Genomic DNA, 14,923 nt, shown 5'->3' on the forward strand with positions numbered 1-14,923 from the left:
TCACTGTCCTGATGTCCAGGTCCAAAGAATATACTTACTTAAAAGTGAGTATATTCATGTAGAAACTGGCTTGGAGCCAGATGGTGGGGAAGATGGGATAAGGACAGTCCTCTTCTGAAGGAATGACTAGTAAGTAGCTTTTGTTAGGTGTAAGTTATTTTGTAGCCACGTTGTCTTTTTCAATGGAAAATTGGCTCCTGCTGGATTTGCAGTGTTCTGGAGAAGTTACACTTGGAGTTCGAGGAGGGTGTCATGTCATAGTGGTGGCTGCGTAGTGGGACAGAATGGCTCCCGGCACTTAGTGGGAAAAGAAGAAACTGCATCAGGCGGAGCAGATGGTTGAACTTGGAAAAGTGAAGAGCGGGTCAGGAGACAGTTAATCACGTAATGAAAACAAGCTTTGGTGTCAAATGTGGCCATTCCTAGGTACGGTGGAGCACAAGGAGCTTGGTAGAATCGGGGTTGTAGCTGACGACTGACTGTTGAGGGAGAAGCGAGCCGCTGCTCAAAGTGCACGTTCACTTTTAAGTGAGTATATTCTTTGGACCTGGATGTCAGGCCAGTGAGTTTCTGCATAATGATGGCTGTGACTGAGGTAGCGTCATCTTCCATCTTGGGCTGTCATACGTGGGGAATTCTGGCACAGTGTTTTCAGAGAGAATAAGTCAACAAACACATGTTGAGCGTTGATCGTACCCTACTTTCTGTTGGTCTTCGCAGCACCGCAGAGTATGTAGACCAGGAGGATGTGGGCAAAGACTAGAAAGAGTCCATTGGAGGAAGTGGGAGCAAACGCCGGCGGCGCTGTGTGCTAACTGCCCCCAGCGTTCTGCAGAGGCACAGGAAGACCAACCAAGTGTCTGAGGGGGCCTGTGAGGGCTTCCTGGTGGTGACCTCGTTCTTACAGGGTGTGTGGGGTGGCGGGGAAGGGCGGAAAGGGACCTGCTAAGACTGATGGGTCATGGCTTGTCAGGGAACGTGGTGGAAAGCCACTCTGGCTGCGGTGTGGGATGCAGCAGGCACAGGCCGTTTTAAAAATGCTCACTTTCCACGCTCTCACCAGGCTTCAGCCTGTGAGCGCTGGCTGGCCAGCAGGCGTGGGATCAGCAAAGGGACAGAATTTCATCTGGAAGATAAATGGCTACCTCAGACTCATCATGTTCAGCCATTAGATTTTAACACTTAATAATAAGTGTTGCATCTAGACTTTAAAAATAGGTAATACAGCAGGGACTCTGTTGTCACTTGTAGAGATTTTAGAGCGACTCCTTAGACCACGGTGTTGTCTGCGTGCTCTGGCGACGTATTGGTGCTGAGCGCTAAGTGAATGACTTGGACTACGTATTATTAGTCTTAGCCTCAGTTTTGAAAAACAGCCCACCCAGGCGGCATCGTGTCGGTCAGCGTGGCCAACTGCCAGCTCCCAGGTGTGCGGGGCCGGTGGCGTGAGTGAGGGAAGGGCGCACCCCCGCTTGAGGAGGAGCGGTGCGGAGAGGTGTCTTGTGTCGTTAATGGAGATGCTTGTGGCCACGGAAGCAGTGTTGACTTTACCGAGCAGGTTGAGACTGCTGAAACGGGAATGGTTTCCTCATCCGTGAGCTGGAGGTGGCGGTGGGGCCTGCCTCGCAGGTTTTCTGTGAGGATTTAGTGAGTGTGCCAAGGATGGTTTCCGTTGATAGCGTTGGCTGTTACCGCCATTGCTGTTATCGTCGTCGTTTTGGTTTTTGTGTCCCGTGTCCTTCAGTGATTGATCTACATGCTTTCCCAAGGGGTCTGCCAGTGGCCGTTGTCACTTGAGTTGCCTGGTAGCCATTTGGCCCTTGTTTGATATATGGAGTACTTGGGCGAAACCAAGGATTGGCCTTGTCCTTAAAAGCTGTACATTTACAAACTGTGCCACTGTGTGGACGGGACCAGCATCACCATCCTGATTTCTGTTGCACACAGCACAAGGCATGAAGCACTTAAAACTGTGTCCGAGCCTCCCAGAGCGTCCACTCCTGCCGAAGGTGGCAGTGTCCGTCGGTATTCTTAGCCATTGCGGAGCGGTATATCGATTATTACCTTAGAAAGTGCTCCGAGGGTACCCTGCATCGCTCCCGGTACCGGCTGTCGTGACTTCCCAGCGACACGGATCTGAAGATGCGTGGAAAACTGATGGGCGGCCCAGATCCGGGGTTACTGTTCCAGCATTGAGTCGGGACCATACTGCAGAAAAGATACTGTGCCGTTCTTCCATTCCTGTCACTCATTCCTTCCTTGGAAATTTTCCTTTTTTATATCTCGTTCATTCAGTACGTACTTCCTGAGCGCCTCCGAGACGGGCGAGTGAGAGACGTGGGCTCCGCTTCGGTGGGGCGTACAGACCAGGGCGGTGCGGGGGCCGGGCAGCGGAAGGGAAGGGATGTGTGGGGAGGTAAAGCCGGGGTGGGATGTGATAGAGGGTGCTCAGGGGTGGTCAGGTCAGGCCTCGTGGAGGAGGGGACATTTTAGCAGAGACCTACATGTTGAGAAAAGGCAAAAGCTGAGTGACATCTAGAGAAAGGCCTTCCAGCTGGAAGGAACAGCCAGTGCCAGGGCCTCTGGCGAGAAGGAGTCGGGTGAGTTTCGTCAGCAGAGGGCGTGGACGTCAGTCAACTCTGTAGAAACAAAACCCACAGTACAAATAGACCGTCAGTCTAGCGCCCCTAGAAGATTCTACAAGGGGGCCTTGAAAATCTCCATGGACTTGCAAGCTGAACGTCCCTCCAGGTTGAATCAGGAACAGCACATGTGACTAGAGCTGTTGCTTGTCTGTCACAGCTGTGACTGTGACTTTGGAAGGGGCCCAGCACTGGGAGGGGGCGGGCCTAGATTCGGGTCTCAGCCGTGTGGCCTTGCGCAAGGCCCGTGAGCCTCTGGCCTGCAATACCTTCGTCTGCAAGTTGGGGATGATGCCACCACCGTCTCCCAGGGTAGGGAGAGGACCAAATGCGTGAGTGAACCTGGGTGCGTCGTAACGTGCCGTGTCAGGACTGGGTATCGACTAGGGGAAGCTTAGGCTCCAGAGTGCCACGCGGTGTGGCCTCCACGAGAGCAGGCGAGAGTCTGTGCCGCTGAGGCGCTGGGCGCAGAGGAGGCGCGGACGGCCAGCGGGGGCCCGGCCCAGCACAGCCTGTCGCTGCATCAGGGCCTGGCTCACTTCCCCTAGGACAGGTGTCTTTTCTGTTTCCCTTTCCCATGTCCCGTCCTCTCCGGCGGCTTCGTAGTTCAGGATGTTTCCAGTGAAGCCACCACCTCCCTGGTCCACACCGCTCTCCCTCCTCTCCTCAAGACCCACAGACGCGTGTCCAGTCACGTGGAGTTTTGCGTGTTTTCACTGCCTTCTTCCCTCCCCGGCTCAGTCATAAGCTACTTGAAATGAGAACTTTTTAATACGCTTTCCATCTCTCTGATATGTATCACAAGGTAAATTACAGGGGCCAGTACACATTGAAGTACGTTTTGAACACAGATGCTCAGAAGTGACGCGAGTGACACCTGGCTCACTTTCTCTGTCTAACTATGCTCCAGCTGTAGCACTTATCCACCTGAAAGCTCCCCGTTCCCACTGTTAAACACGACTTCCCTTTGGCCTGACCAGGCGTGGGAAGAATCACGATGCCTTGCTCTCCATCCCCCAGGTTTCCCTTGATGCCGAAGAAACATTCCTGTCCCCGCCTGCAGGTCCTCTGGACACCTCGGCCATGGCTTCCGTATCCGAGCCTGTTACGTTCCGAGAGTTCTGCCCTTTGTACTCTCTCCTCAATGCCATTCCCACAAAGATCCAGAAGGGTTTCCGCACCATCGTGGTCTACCTCACGGCCCTCGACACCAACGGGGACTACATCGCCGTGGGCAGCAGCATCGGCATGCTCTACCTGTACTGCCGGCACTCCGGCCAGATGAAGAAGTACAACTTCGAGGTGAGGCTGCCTTCCCTTTCACCGCGGCCGACGTGTCGTGCACTCGTGAGTTCCGGCTTCGGATGATTCACTTTCGATTTGCTGGAACGTGGCCTGAGTATCTCACCCAAACACTACTTTGGAACCATACTCAATCGCGGTGGAATAGAGCTAAAAACATTGGTGTTTTTCACTTTTTCCCTGCCTCCAGAAATCCTGCATCACTCTAAAAGGGACAGTTTAGTGTTTAACACTTGGTAGGAAACTTTGGAAGTAGGTATTTTTTTCTAAGTGTTTTGTTTCTCGAAGTTGTACTTGAGTAATCTCTAGTTATTCTGTTAAACTCGTTATGAAAAAGGGTTAGTGCCAGTACTAGCTGGCCGGCAGAACATGCCATTTCAAATAAGGTCACTTCCGCAGAACACAGCTGTCGGGGGCCCGACCGACCTATGTCTGCATTGGCTGACCTGGGCACGTCTGTGTAGTGTAGATATTAGGGGCACCAGGTGTTGGTGGGCTATCATCGAACCACCCATTCAGTTAGTATCTGTGGCTTTTTTCTGGGTGAGGCTCAGGTGGATGAGTTGTGGCTCCTACGTCATGGCCCGTGGGGCTCCACTCTGCCTATGGGTAGGGGAATTTCACAGACCAAGACAGGCTTTTGTGTTTAAGAGAGTATTGTTAATTTAAAAACTTAGTTTTTCTTAAGCCTCTGTACTCAATTTAAAATGACAAAAATGGTTAGCTCGCATTATAGCACTTTCTCTATGCCAGGCATTACTCTAACCCTTACATGTTAATTCGTTTCCTCTTTACAAACATTTTATACGAGGCAGATGTTATTGTTGTTATCTGTATTTTACCAGGGAGACAGCCGAGGCACGGAGAGGTTAAGGGGCTTGCCCAAAGTCAGGCAAGGTTAACCTTGGGGCTTGCTCAGGCTTAGTAAATGGTGGCACCATTGTCGGAACTTGGGCAGATTGGCTCTAGAGTTTATATTAATATTTCTGTATAAAAATTAAAACTATTGCTATTTCTTTTCTTTGATTAATAGTTTATGGATTTAACTTATCAAATTCCCCAAACATTTAAGACCATTACATAGTTAATCTTTAAAACTATAGTTATGAATTAATGTTATCTGAAATCTCTTAAGTACTTCAAAACACTTAACAAGGAAGACTTTGAATCCGACAGCAAAACCCTAACAGGATGAACCAAAGAAATTCACCCAGACACATCTATAAGCAAACTAGTAAATACAAAAGACAAAGAAAAATCTCAAGAGTAGCCAGAGAAAAATGACACAGTACCTGTAGAGAACGATGATTTGAATGACTATAGATTTCTCATCAGAAACTATTGGAGGCTAGAAGAGAGTGGAACAACATTTTTAAAATGCTGAAAGCGAAGAACTGTCCACTAAATTCTGTAACCAGTGAAAATATCTGTCAGGAAAGAAGGTGAAATAAAAATATTCTCAGATGAAGGAAAACTGAGGAATTCATTGCCAGCAGATCTGCTCTAAAATCATTGCTTCAGGAAGTTCTTCAGACAGAGAGGAAGTGATCCAGAAGGAAGCTTGGAACATCAGTGCTGAAGGAAGGATAGTAAATATCTAGATAAATGCGATAGGGTATTTTTCTTCTCTTGAGTTCTTTAACATATATTTGACAGGTAGTAAAAATTAAAAAAAAAAAAAAACAGATCAAGTTTTTAACGTGTACAGGTGTAGTAATATGTAAGACGAGTGTAACGAGAGGGGAGAGTGAGGAACCTACATGGTGTAAGGTTTCTACATTCTTGAAGAGGTAAAATGTTGAGTCTAAACAGCTTTTGAAAAACAGTGTGTTTGTGTGTGAGTGTGTATAGAGTAATCCCTAGAGCAACCACGAAAAAACCATTACAACATGGTATAGTCAAAATCACTATAGGTGTATTAAAATGGATTTTTAAAAATTATTCGAACAACTCACAGGAAAGCAAGAAAAGGGAAACAGACGAAGGAAAAACAGGAGCAAAAAGTAAACAAACGCAGTGATAGACCTAAATCAGAATGTACCCATAATGATCTCACATATCAACTAAAAGACAGAACTCGGAATGGAGAACAATCATGAGTCAACTCTGTGTTGTCTCTAAGAGATTCAGTTTAAAATTAATGGAAGGTCAAAAGTGATAGGTTGGGGAAAGATACAGCATGTAACACTAATGAAAAGAAATTCGGAGTGCTATGTTCATGTCAGTGGTCTGAGCAGAAAAGTAGGGACGACGAGAGACCTTACGTAATGGGGCAGGGTCAGTTTACCACGAAGGCATAGCAGGGTTAAATGTGCATGTACCTCGATGACAGAGTTTTACAAACACAAAGCAGAAACCCACAAAGCTGGAAGGAAAACTAGAGAAATCCACACTTACAGTTGGAGATGTCAGCACCTCCCGCCGTAGTAGAAGTTCCGGACAGAAAACCAGCAAAGATGTGGAAAAGCCGGGTGACAGTTGCTGTCAGCCGCCTGATCTGGTCAACACTTTCAGGGTGCTGCACCTAGCAACAGCTGCATACATGTTCTTTACAGGCAAACGTGGACCGCTCCCTCGGGGAGACCCTAGAACACACCTCAGCAAATTTAAGTTCAGGCAGGCTTTCCAGGCTCCGTGTTTCTCCTCGTTTCATTTTCGCTTTTTAATCGAAGTACAATTTGCATAAAGTGTACAGATCTCATGAATTCGTGTGTCTGTACACCTGTGTCAGCACACAGATCGCGATGCAGAACATTTCCAGCAGCCCAGTGGACTCCCTCGGTAAATACCTCCTCCCGATCAACACTCCTCCCCAGGTCCCTACTTCTGGCTTTTTTTTTTTTTTTAGGGAATTCATTTTTATTTATTTACTTTTATTTTTTTTATTATGATGACATTGGTTAACCAGATCCAATACATTTCAAGGGTACAGTTGAACAGTAACGCATACACAGTGCATTGTGTGTTCACCGCCCATAGTTAGATTTCTTCCTTTCACCACATATTTGACCCCGTTATCCCGTCTACCTCCGACTTCCCCCTCCCCGCTCCCCTCTGGTAACCACTAGTCTACCGTCCATGTCCATGAGTCTCTGTCATGTTTGTTTGTTGCTTTTAGATTTATATTCCACATGTAACTGATCTCATGTGGTTTTCAACTTTTTCTGTCTGGCTTATTTCACTTAGCATGATTATCTCAGGGTCCATCCATAGTGTCGCAAATGGCAGTATTTCATTCATCTCTTCTTATGGCTGAGTAATGTTCCATTGTGTATATGTACCACAGCTTCTTTATCCAATCATCTATTGTAGAACACTTCGGTTGCTTCCATGTTCTGGCCACTGTGAACAATGCTGCTGTGAACATCGGTGTGCAGATATCTTTTTCGGGGTAAATACTCTGTAGAGGGATTGCTGGATCATATGGTAGATCAATTCTTAGTATTTCGAGGAACCTCCATACTGTTTTCCGTAGTAGCTATAGCAGTTTGCAGTCCCCCCAATAGTGTATGAGGGTTCCTTTTTCTCCGCATCCTCTCCAACACTTGGTATGACTTGTCCTGTTGATAATAGACATTCTAACAAGTGTGAGGTGGTATCTCATTGTGGTTTTGATTTGCATTTCCTTAAAAGCTAGCGATGTTGAGCATCCTTTCATATGTTTGTTGATCATTTGTATGTCTTGGGAGAAGTGTCCATTTAGGTCCTCTGCCCATTTTTTGACTGGATGGTTTGTTTTTTCATTGTTATTGGGTTGTATGAGTTCTTTGTATATTTTGATACTTCTGACTTCTGACACTGTAGACTAGTTTTTAGCCCCTTGAGCTTTAATTCACTATTACATAACCTTTGGCATGAGGCTTATTGGTGTTTTAAGGGCTTTTGTTACTGTTCCAGAAAGTGTATTTGGAAGGAAGTGGAATACAGAGCAGGACCTGGAGCAGTGTGTGATAGGCCAGAAAGATGGTCAGGGCCTCCCCCATGAGGCTGAGGGCTGGAACCTGCCCCCGGGCCGAGTCGGCTCCAGAACTGCTCTGGGGACGTGTGGGGAGGGTTAGGGGCCAAGCATGCGTTAGTGTGCTCTGATAGGATTTGCACCCCTTCTCAGGTTGCAGTTATAACCCCATTTTGTTTTACAAAACACGTTTCATTGACGACCATTTTATTTTTTTAAAAATTTATAACTATGTGACTATTTTTAAAATTTTAGCTACGAAACTCAAAAAACTCTCAAAGGAATAAGAATTCCATGCTCTCTAGAATAAAGCTATAAATTACAACTGACTGTAAGTTTTATAGTTTTACCGAGAATTAGTGTATTATTTGTTGTATAATGAGCCCTGTGGACTTTGAAGAGATGTGATATGCTAGGACGGCCTTTGCGGGGATGACCAGAATTTGGGGGAATCTAGCACAGACGACTGGACCCAGCAGACTAGGAGGGGACTCCAGGAAGAAATCCCATGTATATGTTTTAGTTGGTTTTCCCAATGTACTTCATTTGGGCCCAAATCCACACTTGGCAGCCCTAAGTATCAAAAGCATTTTTTGAGTACCCACTGAGTATAGAATATGAACATAATTATGGAAAATCACAAAGAAAGTAGAAAATTTAAAAAAAAAAATCTGTTTTGGAAAGAACATAGAACTTGGAATTAGAATGTTAGGGTTTGAAAACAAAACCAAATGTCCCTGTAAAACACAGAGCTGGATGGACACCCAGCGGTGCGAGGTCACCTGACCCTCAGAGGGCCCTGGCATGGGTCAGCTGAGGACGGTCGTGAAGGGGAAGCATTCGTTGTCTTACTTTAATGCTGTGGAACTGTTAGAATTTTTTGGTAATAAGACCATATTTATATATTACTTGAATAAACAACAGGACAAAGATTTATTTTGCCTTTCAGTCATTAGCGTGCAAGCCTAGAGCTGAATTAAATATTTATGTCGTTGTCTCTGTCATTTTCATCTTCAGAGCCGGCTGGGTCTTAGAACCTTTTGGCACAATCCCCAGGCTTTACAGAGGCACAGAGGGTAAGGTCCCTGCTCCCGGCCACGTATCTGGTCGCAGTAGCTGGTTGCCGGGCCATGGCGCTCACTTCCTGTGAGAGAGGGCAGGGCTTCCACAGGAGTCTGGGTGTCAGGACAGTTAGAAACCAAACTCTGGGTCTCCGGAATTTCCAGGGGAAAATGGAGCGATGCCTCAACCCGGTTGATTCAGGGAAAGTCTAAGATTTTGTGAGAAGCGAAATAAAAATAAAAAGCAGTTTACCCTCTAAGAAATGCATGTGTGATACGGATGGAAGATCATGTTTTAAAATGAAGCATGTTCCTAAATAAGAAAGCAGACCTTTTACGTGATAAACATAGCCTGGCATGTGTTTTCAGAACAACGTTTTTGGAAACCTTTTTTCCCCTATACAAGTTAGCAAGAGAGGGCAGATGGAGACACGAGAAATTCTTCCTAGCTGGTGCCAAAAACGCGGGGAAAACGTGAGGCGCTGATAAGTACAAAAATCTTATGAACTCGTTAGGTATATGGATGTGACATACTCACGAACAGACCAGAAAGACAACTTGACCTGAGTTTCTAATCTTCTGTTTTGAAATTACACGTGTGATCTCTCTCTCCTTAGCATTCAGCAAGCTGTGGAAGTTCATGGCTTCGCTTTCTGAACTGTCTTTGCACTAACCACATCTTTGCTCATTCTCATTTCTGCCACTTTTCCACACTTGCCCTTTTCATTCGTTCAGTATTTGTCAAGTGCTAACGGTGTGCCAGGCCCATTTCCGGTCCCGGAGGCGCAGTAGAGAACACAGCAGGCAAAGCCGCTGTGCTCGTGGAGCTTGGCGTCTCATGGGAAGAGCCAGAAACGTAAGAGACGCTGACATGCAGACGGACGAGTGGGGACACGTGCTGAGGGCGAGGTGAAGCAGAGAAGGCGGCGAGGCGTGCCAGCTGGGCAGCCCAGTTTTAAATGGGACCTTCAGGGAAGGGCTGACCGAGAAGGTGACGGCTGAACAAAGTCTCAAGGAGAGTCCCCAGCACTCCACGCTGACACGTCTGGGGTGGCACGCAAGCGGAGGGAAGGACAGGCCTCAGCATGGGAACCTGCCCAGGATGTTTTCAGCTAGAAGGCACATGCTTCTAAATGTTTACCTGACTTTGCACCTAGTATATTTTTTAAAGCAGCATGGAAATGGGGTTTTTTGTCTTGCGCATTGGCCAGAGGTGCATTTGCCAAACGCCTTCCCGTGCCTTCCCTGTGGAGTAACCTGTAGCCGTGCCGACCAGGGGCCCGGGACCTCCATCTGGGAGGCCGGTGGCTCTGCGGCTCAGGGGTTCACGGGCCTTCTTGGCACGGGCTGCTTCCGTTCATTAGACACTGGGAATGTAGTTTTCAACGTTTTTTACAGTGACTCACAGTCAAAATTGTATTTTATTAAATGTTCATCCTCCCTAAATTGACATAAATTCTACTTAATTCCAACAATTTTTTTTAACGGCAGTTGATAGGGTGAGTAAAAATGTGTATGAAATTGTAATGAGTCAAAAAGAGTCAGGATGCCGGCGGCAAAGAAGGTGGGGGGCGTTCCCGCTCTGGGTGGTAGGACTTGCGAGGCTTCAGTAAGGCGCTGTGGCGTCAGCACCAGGCGGACCAACAGGCCGTCGGAGAGAACGGAGGACGCAGACAACGCCCGTGCGCTGAACGCCCGGGTGCCGCGCGTTTTCCCAGCAAGCGATGTGGGCGCCTGGAGGGAAAACGTGAGCCTCCATCCCTGCCTCACTTCCTGGGGGTGTTCCGTCCCAGCACTTCGAGAGCATTCCTCTCCTCTCCTCTGCTCTCAGACTGCTCGTCCTCTTCCTTCATAGCGTCCCTGGCCCCAGGGACCTCCTTCGGGTCCAGGGACGGACTGCAGCCTGCCCTGTGGGGCTGAGGAGAGCGGTCCAGGAAAGCGGAGTCCTTTGTTTAACTTTAGAGCATTATAAAGTCGTATGAACATTCAAACTTCAGACCAGGGTTTTTTTGTTAGTAAGAGGAGGAAAGCAGTGAAACAATCCGTATGAATTCAGTGAATTCGTATCTCATTTGCGTCTTCGCAGAGAGCCCGTCTCCGTCTGGCGTGCTGCCTCGGGCCCGTTCAGTCCGCCGCTTCTCCAGACTAGGCCCGGACCACCTCCGGCCCGAACTGCCACCCAGGGCTCCCCGTGGGCTTCCTGCCAGGCCCCCTCCTGGTCCCCCAAATCCCCTCTGACTGACACACCGGCACAATCAGGGGTCTTCAAGGGCTTCTCTTATGGCTTAAGATCCAAGCCCCTCACCTGTACCTCGGTCTAGCACCAGCTGTCCTTGCAGCCCATGAGAATCCCCTAAAGCTGTCCAGTACCCGATGAGGGTGAGCTCAGTCATTCGCGTCCCCCCTGGCTGTGGGCGGCTTTTCAGGTGCCCGTCTCATTGCCACAGCTAAGCTTCCAGAGGGGGGCCTACGACCTACTTAGTTTATGTTACCATAGCAGCTGACTCAATACCCTGAACATAGAGGGGTGCGCTTACCTATGTGACAGATTGCCTGCCTTCTACATGACCGCAGCGGGCATCAAAGTGGCTTATTGGAGATCTTGCTGGATGTCTCAGCAAGGTCACGTGGTTGTGTAATTTTGCTGAATGAATGGTTTCAAACTAAAAAAAATGATTCCTCACGTGGCCTGGAAGCCTGAATATCTGTATGCAGTGCTTGTACGTGTGCTTTTTAATAAACCAATTAAGCTTGCATTGATGTTATTTAATACGATTATCGATCTCAGAACCGAGACACCAGGAATCATTTACAAAGCCCTTCCAGGTGCACCGTCTGGTTGATCCCTGCAGTGAGCCAACCCAGACTCCTGTTTGGGGGCAGCGCCTTCCTCGTCTGGGCTCCTTGTCTCTTGATAAGAGCTCAGCATGTGCAGACACTTGACTGATCTGCATTTCCTGTATTGGAAATGCAGTTTTTAATTTTGTCATTTCAAAGATTAAAAACCTAGAAAAGGAGGGTTTTAACAGATTTAATTATCTTTCTGTGTTGTATGCATCTCTGTTTGCAGCCCAATGAAGTTTTCCACTCCACTGGAAATGTTTGACATTTCGAAAGCAGGCCTGCTTCAGGTTTTGATTTTGGATGTTTCCTCTTTTAGGGAAAAACAGAATCCATCACGATGGTGAAGCTGCTGAGCTGCTTCGATGACCTCGTGGCTGCAGGCACAGCCTCCGGGAGGGTTGCAGTGTTCCAGCTTGTGTCTTCCTTGCCCGGGAGAAATAGACAGGTGCGCACTAAACACATTAGCACTTGTTAACTTCTTGGCAAATTCCTCATGGATTTTACAGTGAGAAATCCTCATCTTCTTCGAAAATACATACTCAGAGAAGCTTACACTGTGTTCTTTATAGTCAGGTAACATTTTTGTTCTTAGTAGGACATTTGGCAAAAAACACATAAGGGTAGCAGTCCCCAACCTTTATGGCACCAGGGACCGATGCTCCTACGAGCATCTAATGCCCGACCGTCTGAAGTGGAGCTGAGGCGGTGATGCCAGCGCTGGGGAGCGGCTGCAAATGCAGATAAAGCTTCGCTCGCCCGCCGCTCAGCTCCTGCTCTGTGGCCCGGTTCCTAACAGGCCACAGACTGGTACCGGCCTACGGCCAGGAGATTGGGGACCCCTGCATGAGGGTGATTGAAATTCTGCTTAATATTCCCTGGCTGTCGTCTGTGGGTTTTGAAGGTGAATAGGCAGATGGAAGCCAGCCCCTCCCGGAGTAAGAAGGTTGCATGCCACCTTGTCCACATATTCCCTCTCTCAGTGTCTGTTCTTTTTTTTTTCTTGTGTGTATTTTTATCGTTTATTCATAGCTTCGGAGATTTGATGTCACTGGTATTCACAAAAATAGCATAACAGCTCTGGCTTGGAGCCCCAATGGAATGAAATTGTTCTCCGGAGACGACAAAGGGAAAATTGTCTATTCGTCTCTGGATCTAGACCAGGTAAAAGTATTTTCGGAAGTATTGTCGACCTTCTTACATTTGGAGAAATTATATTCATAATTGTATTTTTAGTCAGCCTGATTCTTGATCATCGTCCCTTTATAATCTCAACTGTTATTTTTAACATTTTCTTTCGAGAACTTTCCTAATGTTTTATAAGCTTCTGCTTCTGTGACTGCAGGGTTAGCTTTTGTTCCTACTGGAATGTCCACTCCTTTCATTCTCCTGCTGTCTATTGATGCCACTCAGAAAAGAAGCCACTGTCATTCCTAATTGCCCGAAGGGTCTGTAGGAGCACGTGAAGCATTCATACCCCTGACTGGAAGGGCAGCGCTTCCTGAGGGTGGAGGGCTCACCCCAGCCACGCTCGAGGCATGAGGTGCGCGCACACGGAGACGGTGGGGGCAGGCCTGGTGGCGGCACGGGCCCAGCCTCACAGTTCTTATTTAGGCCTCGCAGAATACCCTGAGCTGTGTGTTCACATCCCCAGTCAATAGAAGGGACTGCTCCGAGAGACCCGGTCCCTAGCCCAGGGTCACAGGCTAACCGCGGGCAGAGGCTCTGCTCTAAAGGCCGTGCCCGTTCCGCGGCACGTGGGGCCTCCTGCCTGCCTTGCTGTCTGTGGTGTCCGTCAGCCCAGCGGGGTGAACTCCTTGGTGGCACGAGTCTTCCTTTTGTCATCGGTCGCCTTCATTCCTGGCATGGTAGGATTCTGCACTAACTAGCCGAGTGACGTTTAGCCGAGTGACTGACTTATTACAAATATTCTCTAGTGGCAGCTCTCAAACTCTTTGTCTTCAGGACCTTTTACATTCCTAAAAAGGGGACCCCACGGCACTGCTGTTTGTGTGAGTTATATCTTCTGAGTGTACCATGTTGGCAATTAAAACTGAGAAGTAAAAAAATATTGTTAAATTTTACTTTGACATCATAATAAACCTATATATGTTAATAACATTTTTGCGAAAATAACAATTTTCAAAACAAGTGGAGAGAGTGGCATTGCTCTACACTTCGAAATCTAATGTCTGGCGTGGCGGAGGGCACCTGGGCCCCGCATCCAGCTTCTTGCTGATGCCGTGTGTTGCTTAGAGGAGATAAAGAAACGCTGGCCTCACATGGACATGTAGTTAGAAATGGGAGGAGAATTTTAGTAGCCCGTTCAGAGAATTGTGGATATTCTTTAATCATATCCCCAAATTGACTGGTGGTAGTTTCTTTAAAGGTTAGTTTCCGTGTGGAATCTGAAACCATACAGATGAATTTTCCACGCTCTGTCACAGTAAAACCCTCTGGTCTGTCTTGCGCCCTGAAGGGCTCTGACCCATGTGTGATTTTGTAACGTCATGTGTTGGTCACTTAGAAAAATCTTGATGCTGGGAAAAAATGGTGTAGATGATAGAGGCTCCATTCCTCCCTCTTGCGGCCAAATCAAAGTTGTGACAGAAACGCGGAATGAACAGCAAGCAGAGTCACCTGGGATCTAGACGAACAGAAGCCCTACAACTAGGGAGGGTCATAATCACCCTGCAACGGTAGAAGGTGGAGCGCGGCGAGGACGCGGGGCTGCCTGGTCCCGCCCGGTCCCGAGCGGCGGAGTGGGACAGAGGCAGCGAGACAGAGGCAGTGGCAGTCGCCTCTTAAAGGGGCTGCATCCATGAGCAGACTTTCGCAGTGATGGACCGCTCACTCTGAGCACCAGAACCCTGCACGGGGGGCATCAGGGACTTACAGGGGGACACCGAGTTGTCGGAGCAAGGGCTGGAGGCGAGGCTCTCTCCTGGGCACAGGTGCTGGCAGTATCCGTTGCTCCTCTGTTGAGCCCTCCCTCCTCCCAGGGTGCAGACGCAGGCTTGCCAGAGCTGAGAGGTCACCAAACTGGATTACAGAGGTCGCTCCGCCCAGAGGATTCCCTGAAACTCTGCCTCCCCCAACTCGTGGCCCCACCTAAGCTACAT

At 48.1% G+C, this 14,923-nt stretch overlaps 1 protein-coding gene across 2 annotated transcripts in view; it reads left to right on the forward strand.

Moving 5' to 3' along the window:
- Nucleotides 1-14,923, forward strand: part of TECPR2 (tectonin beta-propeller repeat containing 2) — a 71,428-nt gene that overhangs the window by 1,387 nt on the left and 55,118 nt on the right. Inside the window, exons 1-4 of one of the 2 annotated variants that reach the window (XM_025041989.1) lie at nucleotides 46-528; nucleotides 3,663-3,944; nucleotides 12,121-12,249; nucleotides 12,834-12,965. In XM_025041989.1, the coding sequence (XP_024897757.1) occupies nucleotides 3,726-3,944; nucleotides 12,121-12,249; nucleotides 12,834-12,965 (480 nt within the window). In that variant the 5' untranslated portion in view covers nucleotides 46-528; nucleotides 3,663-3,725. Of the gene's footprint in view, nucleotides 1-45; nucleotides 529-3,662; nucleotides 3,945-12,120; nucleotides 12,250-12,833; nucleotides 12,966-14,923 lie in introns of those variants that run through there. The other variant, XM_015599706.2, reaches the window with a different exon arrangement.

Source organism: Pteropus alecto, unplaced genomic scaffold (assembly GCF_000325575.1).
Source record: "Pteropus alecto unplaced genomic scaffold, ASM32557v1 scaffold8, whole genome shotgun sequence".
In the NCBI taxonomy this organism is placed as follows: Eukaryota; Metazoa; Chordata; class Mammalia; order Chiroptera; family Pteropodidae; genus Pteropus; species Pteropus alecto.